We start from the raw sequence: 25976 nt of genomic DNA on the forward strand, positions 1-25976 counted from the left end.
GAACCCACACCCTCTGAAGTTGCTTTGAGGATTCAGTAGGATAGCAGTATTTACTAAGTGCCTAAGTTAAGCCCTAAGTCCATGGCAGTGAATAGCAGAGTATCTCAAGGCTCCATCTGAGGCTCTCTGCCCCTCCTCGTAGCCTGAAGGCCCGGCTGGTGCACCCGTACCTACCCCTCCAGCCAGACTGCCCAGCACAGCAGGCACGATGCTTGTCTGCATTCCCTGGCTCCCCCTGGAAGCAGGTGTCTCACCGAGACATCTGGCCCCGCCTCCTCCTGCAGCTGTCCCCACGAACTCACTGGGGCCATTTCTGTTCTCAGGCAGACAAACCAGCAAACCAGAAGGAACCCACCACCCCCTACACTGTGAAGCTGCGGGGAGCCCCATTCAATGTCACAGAGGTACGACCAACAATGCAACAACGGCGGGGAGACCCCGGGACATGGGAGGCGGGGAGGAGGATGCCAGGAGGCTCTGGTGTGGGGGGGCTTTGGGGGTCATTGAGGACTTGATCTGGGAGGAACTGGGGTCAGAAAGACAAAGTTCGATCTCAGGGTCAGGCAACAGAGATGGCTCTACAGAGACCAAGAAATACTGGTTTCACTCTCTGGTCCTGTACGTTAGAAGTGGCAAGCACTCTTAAAAAATGTTAAGGGTGTCTGGGTGGCTCAGTCGGCTAAGCATCCCAACTCTTGATATCGACTCGGGTTGTGATCTCAGAGTCATGAGATGAAGCCTGTGTTGGGCTCTGCGCTCAGTGTGGAGTCTACTTGGGATTCTCCCTCCCCCCTCCCTGCCCTTTCTAGCCCCCCACCCCCTGCACTCTTTCAAAAATAAATCTTTAAAAAGTTGTTTTTAAAGGATGAGCCAGATGATTTGTGATCAGTGTGGTGACTACTTAACCCTGCTGTTGTAGCACTGAGGCAGCCCTAGACAGTAGGTACACAAACAGTCATGGTTGTGTGCCAATAAAACTTTATTGACAAAAATGGGCTGCGGGCCACATTTGGCCCACATCCTGGAATCGGCTGACTCTGGGTTTACATAGCAGAGAACTTTTTAATTTACTTCCTCATATAGGTGATAGAAGTTCAGTGTAGGAAAAATTTTAAAAGTAGCTAAATGAAGAGAAGTGGAGTTATCTTTAACTAAGATGACCATATTAAATATCCTCCAGCTGAGTTGAGAGTGAGAGCAGTGCTAACCAGATAGGGTTAGGGTGCCATGACGTACATCTACTTCGTGCAGGTGTAGTTACTGACGGTCCCAAGCAAGGTGGGGCAACATTACACACACACACACAGACACACAGACACTTTATATCCCACTCAGTGACAACCAGTAATCATATCTTGTTAGACGCTTTTTTCTTTGTATATAAATACTGACCTCTGTTGTTTAGTTTTATAAAGCATTTCTACAGTAAGAACTATTTTGAAACTTTTTTCCTCCGTTACCACAATATGTTAAAAATATTTTTGCATACTGAATTTTCTGCTACGATATCATTGTTCACATCCTATGTTTTTTCTTACTCTGGACACATTACAATATTCTCACCTATCCCCCGAGGTGGAGCATGGGCGTTGTTTCCAGTCTTCTGCTGTTAATAAAAATGTAGTCATCATTCCTTGAGACTGGACGACTGGACATGAGCTGATTTTTTTTTAATTTTTTTTTTTTTTTTTTTTTTTTTTGGGGGGGTAAAGATCGGATAGCACAGATTTTAGGCTTTGGGGGTCATATGGTGCTTGGATCACATTTCTTCTGTCTTTTAAAATAAGCCTTCAAAAATGCCAAAACCATTCTTAGCTTGCAGGTCATACCAAAGCAGGCCATGGGCAATATTTGGCCTGTGGGCCACAGTTCGCCAACCCTTGCTTGGGGATATTTTATGTAAGCCCATGCATGGACATATTCAGGGCTTTGATAGAGAATGTCAGTTGCCCTCTGGAAGCATTGTTAATTTATACTCCCTTCAGCAGAGTATGAAAGTGCCCACTTCTGGGGACGCTGGGTGTTCATCTTTATCAAGATGACAGACAAAAATGGTGTCTCATTTTAATTTATGTTTTAAATTATTGGTGGGGTCAATCACTCACGTTTGTAAATCATCATACATTTCCTTTACACAGTGCCTGGCCGTATCTTTGCCCTTTTTTTCCTCTTGAAGTGTTCATCTCTTTTGATAGTCTGTATATTTACTAATTTTTAAAAATGAAGCTTAGCAAAGTTCCTCTATGCAGTAAGCATTTGGGTCACACTGTGGAGTCTCTGAGTTAGCTGGTAGAGTCCTTCTGGAAAAAAAGAATTCCATCTATCCACACTCTTCTGTATGTTGCATTTTTTACTTGATGGTACAGCATGGGGAATCTTCCGGATCAGGACATTCTTTTTCATGATGCACTATGTTCTACTGTTACAATGTGCCACACTTTAGTTTTAATATCAAACACGAAGAAAATCATGCTTTAATTTAAAAAAAAAAAAAGAAAGAAAGAAACACTAGATGGCTTTTTCCAAAACTAATTAATTAAAAAAGTCACTTTTTTCTTCTCCGGGAATAAAAACAAAATGTAATAGAAGAAATGGTTTGTATGTAAAACAGAAAGAAAACCTACCTTTAGATAGTCTGAGGAATATTTGTGTGTTTGTGTGTGTGCGTGTGTAGGGAGGCTTTATAGATACTCTAATAAAAGGTTTTGTTTTTTTTTTAAGATTTTATTTATTCACTTGATAGAGATCACAAGTTAGGCAGAGAGGCAGGCAGAGAGGGTGGGGGGGAGGCAGGCTCCCCACCCAGCAGAGAGCCTGATGTGGGGCTCGATCGCAGGACCCTGGGACCATGACCCAAGCCGAAGGCAGAGGCTTTAACCCACTGAGCCACCCAGGTGCCCCTCTAATAAAAGTTTTATAGAGAAAACATTAACCTCCAGTGAGGGATTTAAAAGAATACTATGTAAATGGGAAGCCATACACTTTTAGAATGTAAAGATGCTGACTCTTCCCTAATCATGAATGACTAAGTTCAGTTATAGCTCATCAGGGTGGGGACGGTGTCATAGAACATTCAGGAATATCCTGTAAGAATAGACCATTCCCCTACAAGATACTGAAACATGTTTGAGGTGACAGCAATTAAAACAGTTTGGTTCAGGCAAAGTTGTGGACAGGTTGATGGACTAGAATAGAATTCGGAAATAAGCTCTAATTTGTATCAGCATTTCCTTGAGGATCGTGGGGGTGTCCCGTGTCGATGAAGAGAGGTTTTTCTGTAAGTAATAATGGGACAACTGGTTTGTCTTTTTGAAGAGAGACAAAAAGATGCATCCCTGCCTTATTCCTTATAGCAAGAGAAATTTCAGATGTACTGAAAGCTTTAAAAAAAATGAGACTATAAATGTTACAGGAAAAAGCTTTGGTGAATTTACTTATAATAATAGAATCAAACAGGCCTCTCTGAGCCATTTGCAGAACTCGGTGTCTGCAAGGAAAAAGATGTATTAATTGATGGCATAACAGTTAAAACTTCTGTAAGATAATAAACATCAGAAAGGAAAAAGACAACATTTGTTCGCAACCAAACAACAGGAACATCTGGTTTCTTTAATTTACAAATAGTTCAGGCACTTTTGGGACTTCTGACCTGATAGGAAAACGGACAAAGGGTAGGAGGTCTTCTAAGGAAAATACATATGGCCAGTAAGGATGCTTGAGTTCACTTGTAGATAAAGAAAGACAGCTCGAAACTGGAAGGTGACATTTTGCAAAAATTTTAAAAGTTCAATAATGCTTTCAGCCACTGTCAGTAGAGGTGTGCACGGCAGCCTTTTAATGGACAATTTGGAAGTATCAGTCAAAATTAAGAATATCCATATGTTGGAGCGAGCAATTATAATTCCTACACAGGAATTTGCTATGTAGGCGAGTGAACCAAATACACCAAGATTTCAGTGCAAGAATGTTCACTGCTCTTGTATTACTGTTTTATTTAATAACGTCATGTATCAATTTTTATCATGTCATTTATAAAGGGAAAAAAGCAGTAATCCTTCACACTTCATCATGAGAGAAGCCTGCTTCTCCCTCTCCCACTCTCCCTGCTTGTGTTCCGTCTTTCGCTGTGTCTCTCACTCTGTCAAATAAATAAGATCTTTAAAAAAAAAAAAAAAAAAAAAAAGCAATATACAGAGGAGCATGGATAGGTGCATTTCTTTTTTCCAGAAGAAGACACACCCTATATCATAGCATTTCTCAGTAGGCACATAAAAATGAGGAAAAAAGCATTTTTGGGAGAATTTGATATTTTTGACTTTTTTTAATGGAAGTAGGAATAGGAAAAATTCACAGCTTTATTGGACTTCTTTCATTCATTGTGTAGTGCTTTGATTTTTACATTGTTTGGACATTCTAAGCTTCCCTAAAGGCCTCGGGCCAGTATGCGGATGAGAAGGGTGGTTCCCTATTTTCTTTTTTTTTTAATCAAAAGCCAACAAGAGTGAGCCGGGCTTTGGGATTAGGGAATTAGGGACCATTTTTGTTTTCTTGTTTGTACTTTAAAGCATTCCCTAATATCAGATATATCCCTAATATCAGATATATCAGGTATATATATCTGTGCATTTAAAAAAAAAATGTGCTTAAGCCACCCTTTATGCTCAAAATAGATGAGTTCAGAAAGTCGGGGACCGTCTACAACAGCACTTTAAATTGCTGTGTCTCTCTTTTGTGAAGTAACATGGACAAATACTAATGCATTCATGAGAGGTGACAAAAGCCAGAGTTAACCCCAAATATGTCTTAAAAGGTCCTTAGGAAAAAGATCAGAAACAATGCCTGAAAATGCCATTTGGGACGATACTATTTTATTATTTTTTTAATATTTTATTTGTTTATTTGACAGACAGAGATCACAAGTAGGCAGAGGCAGGCAGAGAGGTGGGGGGGGAAGCAGACTCCCTGCTGAGCAGAGAGCCCGATGCAGGGCTCCATCCCAGGACACTGGGATCATGACCTGAGCTGAAGGCAGAGGCTTTAACCCACTGAGCCACCCAGGTGCCCCGGGATGATACTATTTTATATATAGATCTGTATTTTTTACTCTTCCAATCTTTTGTTCTAAGCTTATCTAAGGTAGTTTTATTGCATGATGGAGAAAAGCTCTGTGTTTAGCAGTGAGAGAGTAGCTAACAGGTGAAACACCGTGGGGACCTTTCTGAATTTGGAAATTTGGCCCACGTTTCTTCATTGGGGTGCGCCTCTGTTATCGGGCTTGATAAAGGAAGGAAATCTTTCCTGCTTGCAGAAGAACGTTACGGAATTCCTGGCACCCCTGAGACCAGTGGCCATTCGGATAGTGAGGAATGCTCATGGGAACAAAACAGGTAAGGCCTGGGCCCTCTGTGGGGTGGGTTTGGGGAGACAGAGGGCACTGATGGGAGGTAGGGGCAGCGCCTCGGGGGAATGTTTTTAGGGCAGCTGCTGTGTTTGTTCTTTGTGTCCCCAGTTCAGTGGATGTGTTCAAGCACTCGGGACAAGGGGCTGCCTCTGATGGTCTTGTATGTAGCTTGCCCCTGCTCTACCCTCTTGAACCCCCATTCCCGTCCTTGCTCTCAGCCTATGCTTGTGCTCATGGGCTCACCTGTTCCATTTAAACACATGCCCCTGGTCCCGGGGCTTTACTCGGCCAAGTCCACGGGCAGTGCTGTGGGTTGCCGAGGAGTGTGGTGTTGCCCCAGGCCGCCCTCCCCACTGCCTTCCCGCTCTGGGTGGCCAGCCCCCTCCCTAGGCTTCAGAGGGGTAGGGAGCACGCTGGCAGGAAGGGTCTGCACTTGGAGAGCTAGGGGCTCGCCTGTGCTTACTTGGTGCCCTCCCGAGAGCCACCCTGGGGGCCTCTGGCTGGGGAAGGCCAGGCAGCAACCAGGAGGCAGGGTGTCCTTGGCAAGAAGACTCCCGCCTGGGCAGAGGGGTTGGGAACTGTGGGGGCTGGTGTTCAGGGAAGAAAGGGCTCCTGCTTTAAGGATGGTCTTGTCACCTTTGAGTATCTGCATTTCCTCCCTTGCTTCCTGAGCACAAAGCCCTGCTTCCCAGGCAGTGCCGTTCAGCCAGCCAGCTGTCTCCTTGCACACTTACCCGAGTGCAGTAAAGGAGCGGGTGACGAGCGCCTGCCCGGGCTCAGATCCCAGCTCAGCCACTGGTGGGTCCCGTGACCCTGAATGAGGGACTTGGCCTCTCTCCCCTCATCTGTGCAATGGGGCAGTCCTACCTAGTCCGGTCCATTGTGAAGACTCAGTGAATTAGCACACACACAGCATTTAAACTCCGCCGAACGCCTCCCACACACTCCCTGAGAGCTGCTGTTAATAGTGGTGGTGGTGGAGGAGGGTCTGCCACTGCTTTCATGGCACTTTGGAGACCACAGGGTGAGCAGGGGCTGGCATGGGGGAGCAGGAAGGAGCATATCAGAGCTGTCAGGGCTGAGAGAAAACATTTTGGAGGTCCGGGAGCTGGAGGGAGCTGGCATGGGAGCATAACGCTTTTGAGGAGCGACAGATGTCCCCTCAGAAGAGCTGGTGAGGAGGGAGGACCCAGCCCCGAGGCCGGGCGGTGGGGGGGCTTACTATGACCATGGACTCCAGTCAGGGTACAGGAGCGCAGCAGGGGCTTAAAGCATGGGGAGGCCACAGTTGGATACGGAACAGTCCCTGGCTGGTGACAGAAGGGTTCTGGGGCCGGGCTCACGAGGGGCGGGTGGGCTGGGTGGGGCTTTTGCAGCCATCCAGGGAAGGACTGGGGGGGGGGCGGGGGGGGGCTGGGGTGTGGCGGAAAGGGAAGGGAGAGGATGGGGATGTTTATGGGGATAGATGAGGTGCCTGCCTTTGGGAATGGAGAGGAAAGAGGAATTCCAAGAGGCAATAAAGAGCCTTGTGATGGAGCCCTAGACCCCTGGGCTTAGGACCACATTACAGCACCGCTGCCTCTTAGCCCTGTCGCTCTGCCGCTCATGGGGTTGAGGCCCTGTGAGGTGGTGGATGGGAGGCCCCGTGCTCCAGGAAACAGTCCCGTGTGCTTGTTTGTGCACACGGGGCGAGCGACGGAGTCCTCGTGGAGACAGCCGCTCGGGTGCTGAGCTGGTCACATGCTTCTGCCTCGGCTCGTCTCCTCCAGGGGAGGCCATGGAGCGGGCCCTGGTGCGGGTGGGGTGAGGCCGGAAGGGAGCTGCAGGCCTCCTGTGGTCAGCACCTTCGTCTGTGAAACCAGCCCGCGGGGTCACAGCACTGCCCGCAAGGAGAGGTGTGGCTGGGGGTGCGGTGGGGAGAGTCCGCTTGGGGTTATCCCCCACTTTCTGCTCAGATTCCCCAAACAGCCAGCACAGTGTGGGTGTTCCTGTGAAACTCCCACCAGTGTCTGCAGTCTCCCTTTTGTCACTGTCCCCTCCCAGGGTACATCTTTGTGGACTTGAGCAGCGAAGAGGAAGTCAAGCAAGCTCTGAGATGCCACAGGGAGTACATGGGTAAGGGGCCAGCCTCCGCCTGGTGGCAGGGCTTCGCTCGCTCATTCGGTCACTCCGTATGTTTGGGAGAGGGTCTGCTGTGTGCCCGACACTGGTCTAGACACTGGGGATACAGTGGTGAGCAGAATAGACCAAAACATCTGGAGGTGGGAGGTAGCTGGAGGTAGGAGTTAGGAGGTAGGATGTAGCTGCTGTAGAGCGGGGAGAGACAAGCAGCCAGCAGATGGGCTGGGATTGGAGCAGGTGCGTTTTCAAATAGGATTGCGTCCACTTGGGCCTCGGTGAGAAGGTGACATTGGAGCAAAACCCAGAGGAGCAGCAGGGGCAAGCTCTGGCTTTGTGGGGCGGTGCACAGAAGCCGTTCATCAGTAGTGCAAGGCAGTCTTCCAGGATGGGCTGTGCTGGGACACCTTGGCCCAGGCAGAGCCAGGGAGTGTGCCTGAGGGGTAGAGGATACAGCACGGTGGCCTGCGGTGACCAAGCAGCTGCCCCTCCTCCCCCCACACCACGGTTAAAGCCAGATGTGCAGGATGAGTGAGATTCGGGGAGAGATTCCTTCCAGTTCATGCCTAGCCCTGGCCCAGAACCTCCACCCTGGTAACAGAGCTGGGTGCCAGCACTCTTGCCTTGGCCGTGGCCTCTGGAAGGCCGCAAAGGAGAGTTTGGATCACCACCCAGGAGTTGCAGGCAAGTTCTGGGCCTGCCCCGGAGCCCTGACTCTGTTCTCCTGCAGGCGGGCGCTACATTGAGGTATTCAGGGAAAAGAACGTCCCTGCGGCCCAGGCGCCCCTGAAGAGTAGCGCCAGACCCTGGCAAGGCCGAACCCTCGGGGAGAATGAAGAGGAGGAGGACCTGGCCGACTCTGGGAGGCTCTTCATCCGAAACCTGCCCTACACCAGCACTGAGGAGGACCTGGAGCAGCTCTTCTCCAAATTCGGTAGGGCCGCTGCCTCTGGCTCTCCTAGCACGTAGTGTGTGAGCCGTCGGCCTGGGCTCCAAGAGGGCCCGCCTCCCGTCAGCTCCTGACCACAGGCAGACGGCTTCCCCCTCTCGCTCTGTTCCATCCTCCATAGATGGGGCCCGTGATCCCTGAGCTGCTGGGAGTGCTCCCATGTCCTGGACGCGGGGGTTAGCAGGGCTCCCGGGAGAAGGTCGTGTCACACGCGTCGTGAGCTGTCTAAACCCTGTGTCTCCTTGCTCTCTCTGTCTAAACACAGAACAGACAAGATTTGGAGACAGTCTCCTAAGTTAGCCCTTGCTGGCCGAACTCTCGCTGCTCGGATTGTGAAGTCCCTGCATGGGAGCGGGTGGGGGGTGCGGACGCAACAGGGCTCCTCGGCCTGGGCTCCGCTGTCTGAGACCTTGCTCCCCACGCCGAGCGTCCCAGGGGCATGTGATAGGGTCTTGTTTGTCATGGTCGCTGCTATTTCACAGGCAAGAACGGGAAGGCGTGAGGCTCAACTCAGCACGCAGGGCTGCGTGTTTGTAAGGTTGGAGTTAGCATTTGAGATGGAGGGTGGACTCGTAAAGGATTGAGAAAGGCCACTTTCGACCACTGAGGTGGTCTCATGGTGACCGTGGCCGGGACCCACCCAGAAGAGCTGGGTGCCCAGCACTCAGGCCCAGCCGCAGCCCCTAGGATGCTGACACCTGTCCTGTCCCCAGGTCCTCTGTCTGAGCTTCATTACCCCATCGACAGTCTGACCAAGAAACCCAAGGGCTTCGCCTTCGTCACCTTCATGTTCCCTGAGCACGCCGTGAGGGCCTACGCAGAAGTGGACGGGCAGGTGTTTCAGGTGACTGCCCTGGGCTGGCGGAGGGTGGCTGGGCTCAGGTGATGGGGACAGGATGTGTGGGTCCACATGCACGAGCACCCACATTTCTGAGAAAACGTAGACGGTGTGCAAAGCCGCTGCCTCACAGGAGCCAGTGGAGGGAAGCTCCCCGAGGGCAGGGCCCTTCAGCACCTAGGACAGCGCCTGGTGCACTGTGGAGGCTTGAAAACTCTGTTAAATGAACACATATGCCTCCGTGCCCAGAAATACCACTTGGGAGAGAAGTGGGAAGGAGCGTTTGGAGCCGGTCACGTTAAACAGGCACAATAGAACATAAGAAACTCTTCTTTTCCAGTGTTACCGCGTAGTTTGCTTTGCCCGCCTGCTCAAGCCCAGGCCAACTTGTGCTCCCTTTCTCCTTTTTCTCCCTACTCACTCGTTCATTTGTGATTTATTGGTCTCCTGGGGCTGCCCAGCTGGACCCGGCTCCCACCCACGTGGAGCCCTCACTTCAGAGTGTGGGGCCGGGAGGTAGCCCGGGTTTGAGGGGGTGAGGGCTGCTGCGGGGTTTTCATAAGATGCTCAATTTCTGTCTTGAGACTGCGTCAGACATCTCCCACCAGCGTCAGGGCCCTGAGTCGTGTGGCCAGGCCCCCATTCTGGTGTGAGGGTGGCCATGTGGGGGTTCTCCCAGAGGCAGCATCTCCCGACTAGAGTCTTAGCACTAATGTCTTGGGGCAGGATGTGGACCCACCCCGCCCCCCCATCCTCTTCTCATCATCCTCAACCAGGGAAGGATGCTCCACGTGTTACCCTCCACCATCAAGAAGGAAGCCAGCGAGGACGCGGACACCCCAGGGTCATCGTCTTATAAGAAGAAGAAAGAATCTAAAGACAAAGCCAACAGCTCCAGGTCCTTACCCACTGCCAGCCTCGGGGCCCTGCTTCTTCAGCTGCCGACGTGCTCTGGCCCCTTGGGATGGGTTTAGCCTCTTTTTCATGACCTCGCTGGGCCCCACTTGCCTCATCGGCTTAATGGGGAGAATCACAGTGGTGCCTTACTTTCTTGGGGTTGGAAGAATTAAATGAACTGATACAAGCAAAGTGCTGGGTCCCTGGCACAAAGTAAGTGCTTGTCCAGTGTCAGGGATTGTATCGTCCTTGCTCATGTCTCCAGGCCCTGGGTCCTTGGCCCATCCACACCAGGTAAGTTGGCAGGAGAAGGAGGAGGCGTTGGGGGCTTACAAGGGCAGGTGATGAACTTGTTTCTTAGAGCTTTTTCCTCGGAGAAAATTCTCTGCTCGTTCAGCCTTGGTCTGACGTCCCCATTCTGCCTCTGCCTCTCCTCTCAGCTCTCACAATTGGAACACGCTGTTCATGGGCCCAAATGCTGTGGCTGACGCCATTGCACAGAAGTACAGTGCCACCAAGAGTCAAGTGTTTGACCACGTGAGTGGATGTCCCGTCTGAAGCATCTGGCTCTGGGTTGATCAGAAGGGGAGAAAGAGCAGGGGAGGGGCCGTGGTTCTGGGGTCCTCTACAGGCCCCAGGCCTCAGGCCGAAGTTGTGGGCATCCTAGGAGCCTTCTCTGGAAGTATCCTCTCTGTGCTCCAGGCCTGCCTCTCCTGGGCTTGTGTGGAGCCAAGCCAGAGAGACCCAGCTGTGAGGTGCTCCTCACCACAGCCCGATGAGCTTGGTGCTCCTGCTGTCCCACTTTCCAGGGGAAGAAACTGAGGCCTAGGGATACAAAGCAGCTTGCCCAGGGTGATGCACCTGGAAAAAGGCAGATGGGATGACAGGTCTGTGAGACTCTGGTGCCCATGCTCTGAACCGCATCACCTGCCTCTCCAAGTGTTGTTGCACACAGTCCCTCAGCTGTGGGTGGGGGGCGCAATCCTTGAGACGAAGAAAGGGGAGTCATTGGTCTCTGTCCCTCTTCCCATCGAAGTCAAACCAGATTCTTGCTGACTTCTCCCATTCATCTTTCCAGCCCCCTTACGTCACACAATTTCCTTAAAATGTGCACGCCTCTATTTACACTGTGGCTAAGTCCATCTTCGGCAAAACCTTGGAGTATGTTTTCCAGCCAATCAGCAAAGGAGATCTGTGGTTTTGCCCCATAAACCACAGACCCATTGTCATTTCCTCCCGCCCAGCACTCCCAAGTCAGTGCTGCCCATTCGATCTAGAATGTGTGCCCCGTGTGTAGTGGCAGACATCATAGTGGCCACGTTTTTTTAAAAACCAAAAAGAAACAGGCAAGGTTTGTTTTCATAATCTGTTTTGTGTAATTCAGTATAGCCCAAGCATAGCCAGGACACCATGTCTACGTAATACACGGTGTGAAAGATGACAAGATCCCTTCGCCTTTTGCTTTCTCACTAAGTATTGAAAATCCAGCATATGTTCTATACTCTGAGCACTTCTGGATGCTCACATGCCACGTTTCTAGTGTTCAGTGGCCAGATGTGGCGCGTGGCCCCCATGTTGGGCCGGTCACCTCCAGGCCTTAGACACTTAGGAGGCATGCGGCCAGTTCAGATCCCACAGGCACCCCACACAGGAAGGCTGGCTCTTCTAGAACCTTCCAGAGAAGGAAGACATGTATAAACAGGTGCAGCACACCCGTGATGGCTGGGAAGGTTAAGCAGAGTAGGAGAGAGGGTGTGAGAGTGAGGGTCACCAGTCAGCAAAGTGACATCTAGGCAGAAACTGGGTGGAGGGGGGAGATTGGATTGTGGGTAAGCACCATGTAGGCAGAGGTCAGAGAGTATAGAGACCCGAGGTGGGGCTGAGGTTGGCCTGCTCGGCTGAAATGGAGGGTGGGGAGTGAAGCTGGAGTGGGAGGCACGGGGCTCTTGATTTACTGTGAGAGACCCAGAGCCCGAGCCACGAGATCACTATGGGTCCACGAGGGGCGATGGCAGGGCCCAGCCCCACCCAGCCATCTCCTCAGGCTGTGGGGAGATGAAACGGCTGACCTGTCACCAGCCCGCCAGCTAACAGGGCCTCTTCCCCCTCCCCTCCCATAGGAGACCAAGGGCAGCGTGGCCGTGCGTGTGGCCCTGGGGGAGACCCAGCTCGTCCAAGAAGTACGACGCTTCCTCCTGGACAACGGGGTCAGCCTGGACTCCTTCAGCCAGGTGGGTGCCAAGTCAGCAAGCCACCGGTGGCTAGAGGCCCACGGATGGGGTTTCAGATTCAGGTTGGTTTGAAAACCAGAGCTTTCCTTTTTTTTTTAAGATTTTATTTATTTGACGAGAGAGATCTCAAGTAGGCAGAAAAGCAGGCAGGGGGGTGGGGGGTAATAGGCTCCCCACTAAGCAGAGAGCCTGATGCAGGGCTCGATCCCAGGACCCTGAGATCATGACCTGAGCCAAAGGCAGAGGCTTAACCCATTGAGCCACACAGGCATCTCAAGATCAGGTCTTTCCAGGATGATGATTATTAATCCCTAAATTGTCTCTAAAGAAGAAAATATCCCTTGGGCTCAGACAAGGAGCCCGTCTGACTCACATGGTGTCTCTTGGGGGCTGTGTGCAGGGGCCCCGCCCAGTAGCTTACTAGGAGCCCTTGTAGTCTGTGAGTTAAGACCTTCATTGGACCAGGTAGGAGAGCAGTCTGGACCCCTAATGCTCCTTCTCCACCAGGTAGGAGTTTAGATGACAGATGGTTCACCAAGTCCCATAAGCCTGAGACCTGCTCACATCCCCCCCTCCCTCTCACAGGCTAGGAAACTAAGGCCCAGAGAGGCGGTGGGGGTGGCGGATTAGAGGTCAAATACCAAGCCTGTGGCAGGAGCCCAGACCAAATCTCGAGTTCTGACCCCCGAGTAGCCCTCTCAGCTGTCCAGACCAACCTCCAGGGCGAATGCATGTGTGAAATACGGATGCTGAAGGCTCGCACTTCCTGGGACTCCCCACAGTTCCCCCAAATCTGTGTTTTATTATTCCTTTCCCTCACGTGACAACCCAGGAAAGCAGCCCTGTGTGTTCCCATCATGGTCCACAGAAGCTGAGTCATGTGTTCCAGGTCCCACAGCTGGGTGTGGATCAGAATGCAGCCCCAGAGCCCGCGCCCCTAACCGTTATTCTCTGTGGCCTTAGTTGTACCTGAAGCCCACTGGGGCCCAGCCCTTCCCACCTGCAGATGGCCTCTGCCTGACTCAGTCCTCACAGCAACAGTGAGGCCTACAGGATGGGTGTTCCTGCCCATTTTGCAGATGAGAAAACTGAGGCCAGAGGAGAAGCAACTGACTTACGGTTTCAGGTTAGATTCATATCTAAGCTAAGACTCCTGCTCAGATACCTTATATACCAGGAGTTTTGCTGTAATATCTTGCTTCTTTGGTGCCCTTGCTACTTGATTTTTCAGTAAACTGATCGCTGACATTTACAGGGTGGCACATTCGATGTGCGCTTGGTTCGTGTTAGTGTGTGTAATTCATTCCCTCCCTGCGAGGCTCCTGTGAAGTGGGCGCCCTGTCCTGGCGTTAGGGAAGGGGCTGAGACCGACGTACATATACGTACCAGGGCCGTCGTAGTGTCTCGTGGGGCTTCTCCCAGAGGCAGATTGAAGAGGTTCAAGGTTGGTTCTCACTGCCCAGTGAGAACGGTTGAGAAAGTTCAAGGGTAGACCAACAGAGAGTGTGCTTATCACAGTAAGAGCTGCTATAGCAGGGGGCTATTGTTTGCCTGGGGGATCACTGCAGAACTCACACTACACACTTGTGTCCCCACCGCACCATGAGGACGGACGCATGTAGCTCTGAGTGTCGCAGGCTGCTCCCGCAGTAGTAACGTGCAAGCCCATCCCGCCTGCCCCATGTGTGACAGCAGGTGCCCTGCAGGTCCAGGACAAGACCTCTGGCATCGAGATGCACATCCTGGCCATTGGCAGTCTGGGCGGGGACAATCCGCAAGATCCAGCGAGGGCTGTGGGCGGGCACTGGCAGAATCTGCCGTGGCTCAGAAGTGGAGGGGCTGACGTGTGACCTGGGCTCTAGACCTGGGGCCCTCGCCCCTCCTCGCCCCGAGGAGCCACCTCTCTCCCTGGAGCACCATGTCTGAGGGAGTGCGATCTCAGGGCCTGCTCCCCAAGTACCTGGCACTTGAGGTCCCAAAGGGGTGCCTGGCGCAGAGAGAGCTACAGATGGGCGCGGGGGTCAGCCTGGAGAGCCTCCCTTCTGTTGTCCCCATGTGTCTTGATTCCCTGCCTGCAGGCGGCGGCCGAGCGAAGCAAGACCGTGATCCTGGTCAAGAACCTCCCGGCAGGCACCCTGGCGGCTGAGCTGCAGGAGACCTTCGGCCGCTTCGGCAGCCTGGGCCGCGTGCTGCTGCCCGAGGGCGGTGTCACCGCCATCGTGGAGTTCGTGGAGCCCCTGGAGGCCCGCAAGGCCTTCAGACATCTGGCCTACTCCAAGGTAGGGCTGCTGGGGCCTGCTGGGGAGAGGGCAGAGGGGGGTGGTGGCGATGGACCAGCAAGCAGCCTCACTGCAGACCTGGCTGGTGGCACTGGTCGCTGGTTGCAAAGCAGGGGCTTGAGACAGCAGAGCTGGGGTATTGTCTCCCAGCTCTGGAGACCCAAAGTCAGAAATCCAGCTGACCCAGGTCCCTGCCTGCTTGGAAGTCTCTGAGAGACCCTTCCCTGCCCCTGCCAGCTTCTGGTGGCCCCACGTGTCCCTTGACTTGTGGCTGCATCTGTCTGGTCTCTGCCTCTGTCTTCACGTGGTCTTCTTCCCCTGTCCCAGGTCTAACTCTGCCTTTGTCTTGTATGAACCCTTGTCCTCGGATTCTCGGCTCACCCAGATAACTCAGACGCTCTCATCTCAAGATCCTTCACTTAATGATATTTGCAAAGATCCTTTTTTTCCAAATAAAATCCCAAATCCGCAGGTTTTAGGATTTGGGAATGTGGACATAACTTTATGGGGGGGGCACCATTCATCCGAGATGAGTAGCTTCTCTCTATCAGGCACTTTAGCTGTCCACAGACTGCTTATCAGTGTCTGGTTTGTCCGTTTTGTAAAAGGAAAGAATGTGCCTGCACACGTGTGTGCACGCACTGCCTGTGGTCTACAGGCAGGGGAGGGAGAGAAAGTGTTCTGACCGCCCTTCCACGCTTCCTCCTGGGGAGCCGCAGTTCATAAGTGATCCTGCTTCCCCATCCCACTCCCCTTCACTCCCTGATCACAGAAGACCCACGGAGACCCCAGTGTGTCCAATGACAACAGATGCTCGGGCCTGTCCCCTGAGCGCCAAGCTGCAACAAGGGTGGTGGGGAGTGTGGTGTTCTCGTGGGTCAGGCAGCACAGAAGGTTCCAGACTGTGCCACTCTTCTTGGCTCCGTTCCTCTGGTTGAGTTGCCCATACTCTGTGAGCCTCAGGCTCTTCCGTCTGCAGGAGGAACTGAGCGCCTCCCCGCCTTATCTCTGCAGTTTCACCACGCCCCCCTGTACCTGGAGTGGGCTCCAGTGGGCGTCTTCTCCGGCTCAGCCCCGCAGACGAAGGAACCCCGCGATCCACCAGCAGGCCCTGCAGAAGAGGACAGGACAGAGCCAGAAACCCGTAAGAGCTGCGATCAGGGTGTCCCGTGGCCGTGGGCAAGTGGAGGAAGGAGGGTAGCAGGGCTGGGCGCCACGCGGTGGTCTGTCACATACTTGGTTTAGAGTTCTTTATTTGTCCCGGAGACCAGCATATTTCAGACTCGGGTTTGATAGGCATGTAAGATGTTCTTAAGATCAGAGCGTAGAAATTACAGGCGTGGCATAAAGTAGCAGCTTTACAGTTTGCCAGTTAAAGGTTGAACAGACCGCTGGAATCTACCCGTAGGGATTTAGAGCAGAGCCCGTGGGCGCCTTCTTATTTAATGTCCCCGCCCCAGTGCCTGGCCAGGGAGGGCGGCTGGCAGAGGAGACACTTTTGCCTGGGTCCTTGGAGTGGCACAGGGTCCCTAAGCCACCCAGGACCGCAAGGACAGGACAGGGAAGGGACGCTGGGGCAAGGATGGGGGTGGCCCACCTCCCAGCTAAGGCTTCACACTTGGGGGCAGAGGGGACGCCATTGGCACCGAGGCAGCACCGGCCCCTCCTGATGGGATGGTTGTGCAAAGAGCGAGGGTTTTCACACGCGCAGCCTCTGCCCACTGCATAGTCGGGAGGGCTCAGTGCCCCTGACCCTCTGAAGCTCACTGCCCTTGCCCCCGCGGTGTTTCCCACATGTCCCCTAGGGGGCGGAAGCGCTCATGACCACAGCCGAGAATTAAAGACCTGAAAAATTTTGCAAAGGACTGGTGGTCCTGTTCCCCACAGGTTAGGAGCGCTCATCAGCAGTGTCCCCCGCTTTCCTAGCCAGCCCCCCATGGAGTTAGCCATGTATTGAAATAAGAATTGAGAAAATAAGGCTCCTATCTGCCACCGTCGTTCCCAGAAAGGGTATCTCAGGGCAAAAACGGGGCGAGCAGAATTCTCAGATTAAAGAGCAGGCCTTTCATTGAATAGCCCTCACTGTCCATAAACCTCCTGGGGCTGTCTGCACTTGGGAACCCCTAGTCTGGTATCTTCGTTCCGGTCAGGAAGGGGAGTTCTTTTGTCTCTGCATTTCGAGGCTCCAGGAGGCCCCCCGGTCCTCAGGCTTACTAATTACCATCTGAATCTTCAGTAGCCCCTGATGCCAACCTAGTTCTGTCCTCAGATGGGATTAAGGTTCCCTTCAAAACCCGCCTGCGGCCATCAGGAAGACTTCTCTTGACACAGTCCTGTGATTTTCTTAACCAGCCATCACCCCAAAATCTTCAGCCACCTCACCGTTCACTTCACTTGCTCTTCCTGAACCTGATTATTTTTTGGCCAAAGCTGGCCCTTGTTTCGGGCGCACAGACTTGCCAGGAACGAGGACCCATTTCCCACCTCTTTGGCAGGACCACCGAGCCTGGTGCCAAGTGGCCCCACTCGTTTGCACGTGTCCTGGTGTGGTCCCTTGCCTTGCTCACTGCTGGGTGCCTCGCCCCCCGCGAGGCCCCAGACATAGCCTGGCTCCATGAACGTGTGTGGGTGGAGTGAACGGATGCAGGAAGAAGGGTTTCTGCCTCTCTGCCTGGAAAGGTAGGGGCAGAGTCATCCTGGCTTTTGTGTCCCAAGCCTCGGGCACACAGTAGGAGTGTGGTGTGGGAGGGGTCATCCTCCAGCGGTCGTTCCCCTTCCCAGTGGTCGGAGTGGTGCGAGATGGTGCCAGCACCGATTACAGGGACAGTCCTGGCTCCCTCTGGGGGTACTGATTGACGCCCGCCCCACGAGCTACCCTTTGCTGTGTTTCAGCCCTCTCCCACTTCCTGGAACCGTAAACAGGCTCATTTCCTTGGTGTCTGTCTGCCTGACTTCACTGTTAGAAAGTCCATCCCACAGGGCGGGGACCTTTCTGCTGGCTCCCCACTGGAGCTCAGCATCCGGAAGGAGAGCAGTGCAGGGTGCTGAGTGAACCCAAGGGTGCTCACGCTGTGCCAGGCCCTGCCCCGAGCACTTCGGGTTCCTCAGGGTGCCGCTCGGAGCTCCTGGGGAAGTTACCATCTCTCTTGTCCTCTCACAGCCCTGCGCCCAGGCGAGCCGCCATCCTTCTCTGAGGCTTGGTTTCTGCATCTGTAAAATGGGCATGATGACCGTGCCGACTTCTCAGGGCGCTGGTGAGAGTATGGTGAGGCCCGCAGGGAAGGCACCGATAAACTCTGCGTCTCTGGTGGCTTCGGCAGCAGAAGCCGGGGTGGGCGGCCTGTCGTCAGCCATGAGCACCAGCTTCTGAGCCGGGGTGACCCCAGTGGGTGCCACGCAGACCCTCTTCCCCAGACGAGGCCTGGTGGGGGGACACATGGGGGCCGTTGGTGGCGGCTGAGATGTCGCAGTGGGAGCAAGAGTGGGTCGTGTGGATGGACATATCCTAGAGCTCATGGAGAAGAGGCTTTGCAGAGACCGTGTACCCGAGTCCGGCCTGCCCCACTGTGCCCTGCTTCCCGGGGCCTGTGCTGCCCTGTCGAGAGCCTCCCACATAGACTCCCCCTGACAGGCCCTGCCTCTTGGGGCTGACGAGACTCACATAAAGGAGGCCACGGAGCCTGGCAGAGGGGCCCGGGTGCCGGCCTGATTTCAGACAGGGCTTGTGCGTGTCTGGACTGATTTCAAGCCCTGCTGAGGCCCACGTCACCAGGTGCATTCCCACAGAGCTCACCTCCTGGGCCTCTTTTTGTCCTTTCTGTTCCTTTTCTGACATGAATCGCATACAGAGCCCCTCCCCAGCCTCCTGCACTGTCGCTTTTCATCTGCTCCTGCCCCTTGCCTAGGCCTCTACCTCGTTCCGGAAGCTTCCCCAATCCATCGCGTGGGGGCTCAGCCAGCCTCCAAGCCCTAGACTTCCTCAGGCCCCGAAGGAAGGGAGCGGGGAGGGGAGTGGATGGAGCTTTTCTCTTCCCCACCCCCTCCTTCCTTTCTGGAAAGCTCCCTGTTCTCTGTACCAGTCTCGAGGGAGGGGGACAGTGTGTTTTATCTCCCCACAAGCAAGACCCTCACCTCCAGATAAAGGGCTCAGAGTCGGGGGAGGTCCTGGAAAGCTGCTTGCAACTGATAACAGTCTCTGCTGTCAGCCTTCAGCGCCCAGAGCTGGGAAGGGGGGGGCCACAGTAAATTCTGCGGCCTGATTATAATAAAGCCCCATGTGGCGATGCGTGACTGGGTTTTATTGTGCTAACTACAGATGGAAGCACATCCTCCCGGCCTGCCCCAGCCCCCTCCAGCCCACCTTGCTTTGAAATCCTCCCCCAACCCGAGCCGCACCCCCACCCTCTGGCCCTGCCCTGCTTCCCTTCCTTACTTCTTCCCGCTTTCTCTGCTTCCTGGTGATTTTGTTGGCAAACATCTGTTTGAGTTTCACAGTATCTCCTTTTTTGTTCTCTTCTCTGTCTCCCCACTCGGACCAGGAGCAGAAGTGCTTTGAAAAAAATGACCTTGGGCTTCGCGGCCGTGGCACTGGGCCTCCGCGACACACCTCTCTGGACAGGGACGCGGGTGTGGACCCCAGCCGGGCCGGGCCTGGCCTTGCCTGGCCACTTGGGGAGCAAAAGGCCTCCCCAGGGATGTGGCCAGCAGGGACCTGGTCCCCAGACTCTGAGGTGTGGCCCACACCACTACTGAGTGACATCACCAGGACTCTGACTGACCCGGGTCACTCCTTCCTCAGGCCTGTGTGCTTTTCACCGCTCTGTGCTAGTCTGTGGGCCCCTGGATTTTTCCAGGCCCCTCCTTTTCAGCAGATCTCAAAACTAGCTCCCTTATCTTGTCCCTTCTCCCAGCATCCCAGGGGCAGTTATGGATGCAGGCAAGTGGTTTCTGGGGACACCGAGGTTTAGAGAAGCCACAGACACCTTTGTGCTTCCACCTCTGGGAGGAGGGCCAGGCCAATTGAATCATGTCTTTTATTTCAAGCTGGCCGTTCGTCCCTGATGTTGGGGGTCAGGGCTACTGGTTGACCGATTAGCCGGTGAGCCAGACCAGCCACACACCTGGGGCAGACGTAGGTCCTGGCCGCCTTCACTATTCCCTTGTTCTTTCTGGGCAGGGGCAAGGGCAGCTCACTTGCCATGGACATGATCCAACCCTGACCATAAGCTTCATTCAGCTTTCACTAAACGCAAATATCCCATCTCTGGGGTAGGTGCCTCTGACCCTTTACACACCTCTTAGAAACGGGGCAGGGAGGCAGGATGGGGCTGGGCTCCCCTGAGCTGCTGTCCTGGGGAGCCTTTGAGCCCCCGGGACACCAGGAACCAGCTGGATTCTGGGCCCTTGGGAGGGCCGGCGGTCTCTGCTGGTGGACTGTGCACGGGCTGGGTGTAGGGAGCACTGCACCAAGGCCCGATGAGCTGCTTGGTTTATTGGTTGACCACTGCCTGGTAAAGAAGCCACAGGTCATTGAGTTAGTTACTGAGATTAAAAAACCACGGGCTTTTCTGTCGAAAGGTGGATTTTCAGCTTCTCTTGGAAGAACTGCATGTGGGACCACCCTGAGCTGTCCTCTGATAGCAGCAGTTGGCTGGTACCAAGCAGGGGCTGCCCCTTAAAGCTAACCATGAACCTTCTTGGTCACCATCATCCCCACCTCTGTCTTCTCTTTAAAAAGAATCTCTTGGGTCTTCTGTGAACCTCTCTCCCAACCTGAAGATCCCTCAGATTTAGGGCTCGGAGGCAGTAGCCTCTAGCGTTGGTTACAGGCCACCTACTTTTAGTGATGTGGCTCCCATGGTCATTAATGAGACCGTGCACCTGGGGCATCGAGCCCAGTGCCTGGTGTGTGGGGCAGGGGTGGGAGGATGGGGGGGGTCTACCCAGCTGTCCTTCCCCACCCCCCGCTCCCGGCTTTCATCTCCGAGATGGCAAATGCAAGGAGAGCCAGTGGGGTGGAAATGTCATTCCCTGCTGAAGGTCGTGGTTTTCAGCTCGACTGAAGTTCTCATTCAGACCCCGAAGTCTTAGCTTTTGCATAGCTTCGCTTCCCCATCATTAGCAATACTCTGTCCACCCTGCTTTGCTTTGAACGTGGACTTTAAACAGCCACACCATGGAGTCCCTTGTTGGGTAAATTGTGTTAGTGTCTTGGGTGGGGGAGGAGCCTTTGTGTTGATTTCTTCTTTTTTGTCCTGGAGTGAAGGTCTGAGTTCTGGGTTCACCTCCGGGGGAGCAGGAGGGGCAAAGGCTGTCTGTTCAGCTCATATGAGACAGACGACATCATCACGGCCACCCGTTGCCATCGGGGCTTGAAAGGGTTGTTTCATGACAAATCGGTTGAAGCTTAATTAGGCCTTGCAAGCGTTCTGCTTGCCTCACAAGGGGCAGGGGAGGCAGACGTGAGGAGGTGTGGGTACTCGGTGTGAGAGTGAGCAGGGAGGATTCGAACCCCAAGAAGCTTGAAATGTTTGAGTGCAGGCATGTGGGAGGAAAGGCTGTGTTTGTCAGCAGGGAGCCGGTTCACAGAGCTGCCTCCCTGGGGCCTGGGCCGGGCAGGACGGGCCAGGTTTGGATCCGTGTGGAGGGACGGGCCCCCTGCTCAGAACCACACGGGTGTGAGGGTGCCGTCTCATGACTACTTTGAAAAACCTCTGAGATGGACCCCGATTTCTGCAGAGTGCGGGCGGAGCCTCAGAAGCTTGTATGCAGAGGTGGGACGTGACCCCAGACCCTGATCATGGGACTTGGGGACATTGAGGACGTTGAACTGCAAGCATTTCATCACAGCAGGACTTCTTAGAGGTCACGGTGCTGATCTCAGTCTTCTGAGCCTTCTGTCACCCCCCAGGTGACGTCCCCGCACGTCACCGCGGCTGGCCTGCGCCGCAGCCACACACCCACCTGCTGATACACAGCCTCCTGTTTGCCCTTCCCCCTTCCTGAAATGCTGTTCCTTCTGAGTGACAGGAGGGCTGGGGGCCTGGAAACAGCAGCACTCTGTAATCCCGTTCTCCAGAAACACCCAGGACACGTTCTGCCTTCCTTTCTAGCTTTCGCTCCCCCGTGTGTCTCTCGGCTGTGTGTTCGGAATGTGGTTGGGTTTATGCTGTTTATTAGTTCAGATCTTCATTTTTCTCATAATTTTTTACATCCTAAGCGTCCTTGTTTGTCCTCACACATGCCTCAGAAACATCATTTTTAACGAACACATACCGTCCCACTCTTTGGTGGCGCTGTAACTGTCCTAGTGTCCTATTTATGAGTATTGAGTGGTGGTAGGGTTTTTTTTTTGTTTTTGTTTGTTTGTTTGTTTGTTTGTTTTGTTTTGTTTTTCAGTATTTGGCTATCATGTGCAACTCTGAATTTATGTTGTCGAATATAGATAAGGCACACTCTTAGTGTGTGGCTCCCTGAAGTTATGTACGTTGGGGATCCTAATTGAACGTAACATTCCTCAGGTTCATGGGGGTCTTACAGTGTTCACATTTTGCTGCTGTCCTGTAATTTTTTTAAGTTTTGAGTCCCATTTTAATTTGAAAGTTCGCTCCGTGTCACTTTTTGCGAAGTAACACGTTACTTCGGTTTTGGGTTCACTAGAACAGTTCACACAGTAATTTATTTTGAGGCTCACATTAGCAGGGCTTAGTCCATGGCTCAGACTTCTGGTCTGTGTTTCATATTCCTTTCTGTTTAAAAGAGTGGCTGGAGGCAGGACAGCCTCGCCCCCTCCCCATAGCTTCCCCCAAAGAGCAGCTAGAACCCCGCGGTCGCTGGCAATCCATGCCCCTTCCCAATGCCTCCCGCACAGAGTCGGAACCCCTCTGGTCTAGCAGGTTCTGTGCTTTAGGCCCCGGGACTTAGACCTTTGATGGGTTTGACATCTAATGGTATTGTGTTTTGGGGGGACCCAGTGCCAGACAACAAGACCCCAGAAGATGAAAAGCCAGCAGAGGGAGGAGCTGCAGACAGTCCAGCGAAGGTGGAAGAAGAGGAGGAAGAGGAAGAGGAGGAGGAGGAAGAGAGCCTCCCGGGGTGTACTCTGTTTATTAAAAATCTCAACTTCAACACGACGGAGGAGACCCTGAAGGAAGTGAGTGATGGCTGAGAACGGGGAAGGAGATCATAGGGCGGGGAAGCCCGTCTGCTAACATTCTGGATGCTTTATTCGGCTGGTAAATCTGGTTCACGCTGATATGGGGCCGCACAGCCAGCAACCAGCCCCTCCATCCCTGCTGGGCTGTCCCGTCGGCATCTCCCCCAGGGACCTGAGCCATGCGCAGACCAGCCTGGGGGCTGGGAGTGGCACCCACAGACATGGAAGGGGACATGTCAGGGCAGCTGGTGAGGCGTGTGCAGTGTGAAAGCTGTCGTCTGTGTGTGTTAGCATGGCACATTCAGAAAACAAAGCCATCCCCCACCCCACCTCCCCCACGCCCCGTCAGTTGTTTCTGTGGCAAATGTTAGCACAACCTCCTGGACTGATGGGAGCAGGCAGGAGACGCGGGAATGGGTGTAGGGCAGCCCTGCCTGAAATCCACGGATGGGATGGGGGCTTGTGCGTTCTTGGGGGGTGGCGCAGAGGGTGCAAAGATAAGCATCTCCAAGTAGTTGTCTGGGAAATACCAGGTGAGTCCTACCCTGAGTGGGGTTGGGGGCCCTTGAGAAGGAATTGGCCAGAGATAGGGAAATGGGGCCTCCAGTTCCAAAGGATTAGGGTCTGCAAAGTCCCCGCTGGGCTGAGAACTGTGGGAGATTTCTGTGAACTAGGTTTGGCACTTTTTCTTTTTTTCAATGCCAGTGATTACGAGCAGGCTGACAGCCATGGACTGGTTCTGAAAAAAACGGTGGCCATAAGGATTGAACTCACTGACTTCTAAAAATTCTTTTGAGTTCCAAAATTGCACAGATGGATTCAAGATGGGGGAACGAGGTCCACTGAGTTCCAGAGAAACGGTGCTGTAGGGGTGGGGCGGGGGGCAAGCCTGCATCTGGAGGGAGAGATTGCCGTGTCTCCTTTTTGGGGAGGCAAAAGAGGACAGAGCCTCCGCTGAGGCCACCTGGGTAAGCGGCTGTGCCGTGACTGTCCTCTTGCCGGCTGGGAGAGCGGCCACGGCACAGGGTCATGGTGGCCAAAGCAGCAGCACTTTTGGGGCAAAGATTCACTGTGTGGAGCAACCGGAAATGCACCCTGGGACTTCTCATTGGCTGCTTCCGGAGTCCGTTTGGATCTGGGCTGGGTTTGCTTTAGTAAAGAGGTAGGTCCCAGCGGTGCCAGATTGCTCGGAAGAGGTGAAGACAGCGTGTCACTTGTGTTCGTTTCCGCTGTGCAGCTCTCCCGGGTCCAGTACGGGAACGTCATCGGGAATTGTTTCCTAGAAGACGCACCCGAGCTTCAGACTCCGGAGCTGGGAGTCACCGCTAGGGTGATGTCTAGGTTCCGTACGTGTGATGTGAGGCCTGAGCTTCAGGAGGTCAGGTCACTGTCCCAGGGCCATGAGCCCATTGGAGGCACCGCAGGGAGCAGCACCCAGCCCACAGGGTTCCCCTCATGTCGCCCCAGGTTTGGGGTCAGACTTGCCTGGACGTGGATCCTGGCCTCACTCTTTTTTTTTTTTTTTTTTTTTTTAAGATTTTATTTATTTATTTGACAGAGATCACAAGTAGGCAGAGAGGCAGGCAGAGAGAGAGGGGAAGGGAAGCAGGCTCCCTGCTGAGCAGAGAGCCCGATGCGGGACTCGATCGCAGGACCCTGAGATCATGACCTGAGCCGAAGGCAGAGGCTTAACCCATTGAGCCACCCAGGTGCCCCCCGGCCTCACTCTTGGCTAACAGTGCAATCCTGGGTGAGTCCTTTAGCCTCTCTGTGCCTTGGTTTCCCTATCTGTAAAATGGGGTTGTTAGGTGAATCTTCCCACGGAGTGGTTTTTTGGTTTAAGATTTTATTTATTTATTTATATCCTTACTTATTTGAGAGAGAGAGCATGGAAGAGAGAGAGGAGCAGGGAGAGGGGCAAAGGGAGAGGAAGAAGCAGGCTCCCTGATGAGCAGGGAGCCCGACATGGGGCTCAATCCCAGGACCCCAGGATCACGACCTGAGCCGAAGGCAGATGCTTGACTGAGCCACCCAGGCGCCCCTGGTAGAGTGGTTTTAAAGATCTGATTAGGACGAATGAGATAATCCAAGAGTCTGACACTTAGGATTAAGAGAGTCCATAAGTGTCCGCACCTCAGGCATGATCTGGCTGTTAGCTCTGCTGTTAGTCCTGGCTTCTTGGGGCCCTGGCCCCATCCGTAGCCTCTGTCTTTCAGGATGCGCCTGCACCAGTTGCAGAGTTAGCCTGAAATACTGCTGACACATGTTAACATTCCTTTCCAGGTGTTTTCCAAAGCGGGGACGGTGAAAAGCTGTTCTGTTTCCAAGAAGAAGAACAAAGCAGGTATTCCTTACGAAACCAGTCAGAAAGGATGATTGCAAAAGGACCTGTGGCTTTGGGTGGAGGGCGAGGGTAACTCTCACTTGCTTGTTCAGAAAGCCTTCACACTCTCACGCGGCCCTCCTGAAATGGTCCCTCTTTGTCCGTCCCCAGAGACTCGCCATGTTCCGTGGAGGCAGCCGTGCCCGTCAGGGTCTTCTGCATTTAGACTCTTTGCTTTGGACCTTGGACTGTCCCCTGGTCTCAGAGTAGTGCATTTGATGGGCCACTGGGGTTGACACTGTACCATAGCAGAAACCTCTCCCTCTTCCCAGCACGTCTGGGCTCTGGAAATGTCCTGGAGAATAGCAGGCAGAGACCGATCCTGGGTCTTCCAAGAGAAACAACCCAGATGTAGAGCCTCTGGAACATTCTACCGAGCCTGGTTCTCCAGGAGCTGCTAGTTTGGGACATAAGAAAGGCAGCTAAGTACCAAGTAAGCGACGTGAAGGCTCACTTGTGGGGGCTTCAGGAAGGGAGGTGACCCCTGAAGTCCAGGTGGTGCATCTGCCTGGGGCTGCATCTGTGGGTTGTAGGGTCACTGTCCCATTCGCAGGCATCAGACGCTGTGGAGCCAACCTTTCAGCTCTCAGGAACGCCCCTCCGCCCACTTTAGCAAGAGTTACCTGATCTTCCAGTGCTTTCCAGTATCCACTGAAGAAACCAGGGTTCATGGTTGTCACAGGGTAGCACTGCTTGGCAGCCAGCGGGTCTGTCTGAGGTTCCCA

The 25976-nt window shown here is 53.5% G+C and overlaps 1 protein-coding gene across 1 annotated transcript in view; it reads left to right on the forward strand.

Annotated features, from left to right (window-relative positions):
* The window catches only part of RBM19 (RNA binding motif protein 19), a 120039-nt gene that overhangs the window by 9505 nt on the left and 84558 nt on the right, over positions 1–25976 (forward strand). The window contains exons 7-18 of the mRNA XM_082698907.1: positions 324–404; positions 5309–5387; positions 7445–7516; positions 8250–8453; positions 9182–9312; positions 10083–10204; positions 10644–10740; positions 12324–12434; positions 14513–14713; positions 15728–15857; positions 22687–22865; positions 25152–25212. Of these exons, the coding sequence (XP_082555033.1) occupies positions 324–404; positions 5309–5387; positions 7445–7516; positions 8250–8453; positions 9182–9312; positions 10083–10204; positions 10644–10740; positions 12324–12434; positions 14513–14713; positions 15728–15857; positions 22687–22865; positions 25152–25212 (1468 nt within the window). The remainder of the gene's footprint in view (positions 1–323; positions 405–5308; positions 5388–7444; positions 7517–8249; positions 8454–9181; positions 9313–10082; positions 10205–10643; positions 10741–12323; positions 12435–14512; positions 14714–15727; positions 15858–22686; positions 22866–25151; positions 25213–25976) is intronic.

This window comes from Mustela nivalis (assembly GCF_964662115.1).
Source record: "Mustela nivalis genome assembly, chromosome: 14".
Classification (NCBI taxonomy): Eukaryota; Metazoa; Chordata; class Mammalia; order Carnivora; family Mustelidae; genus Mustela; species Mustela nivalis.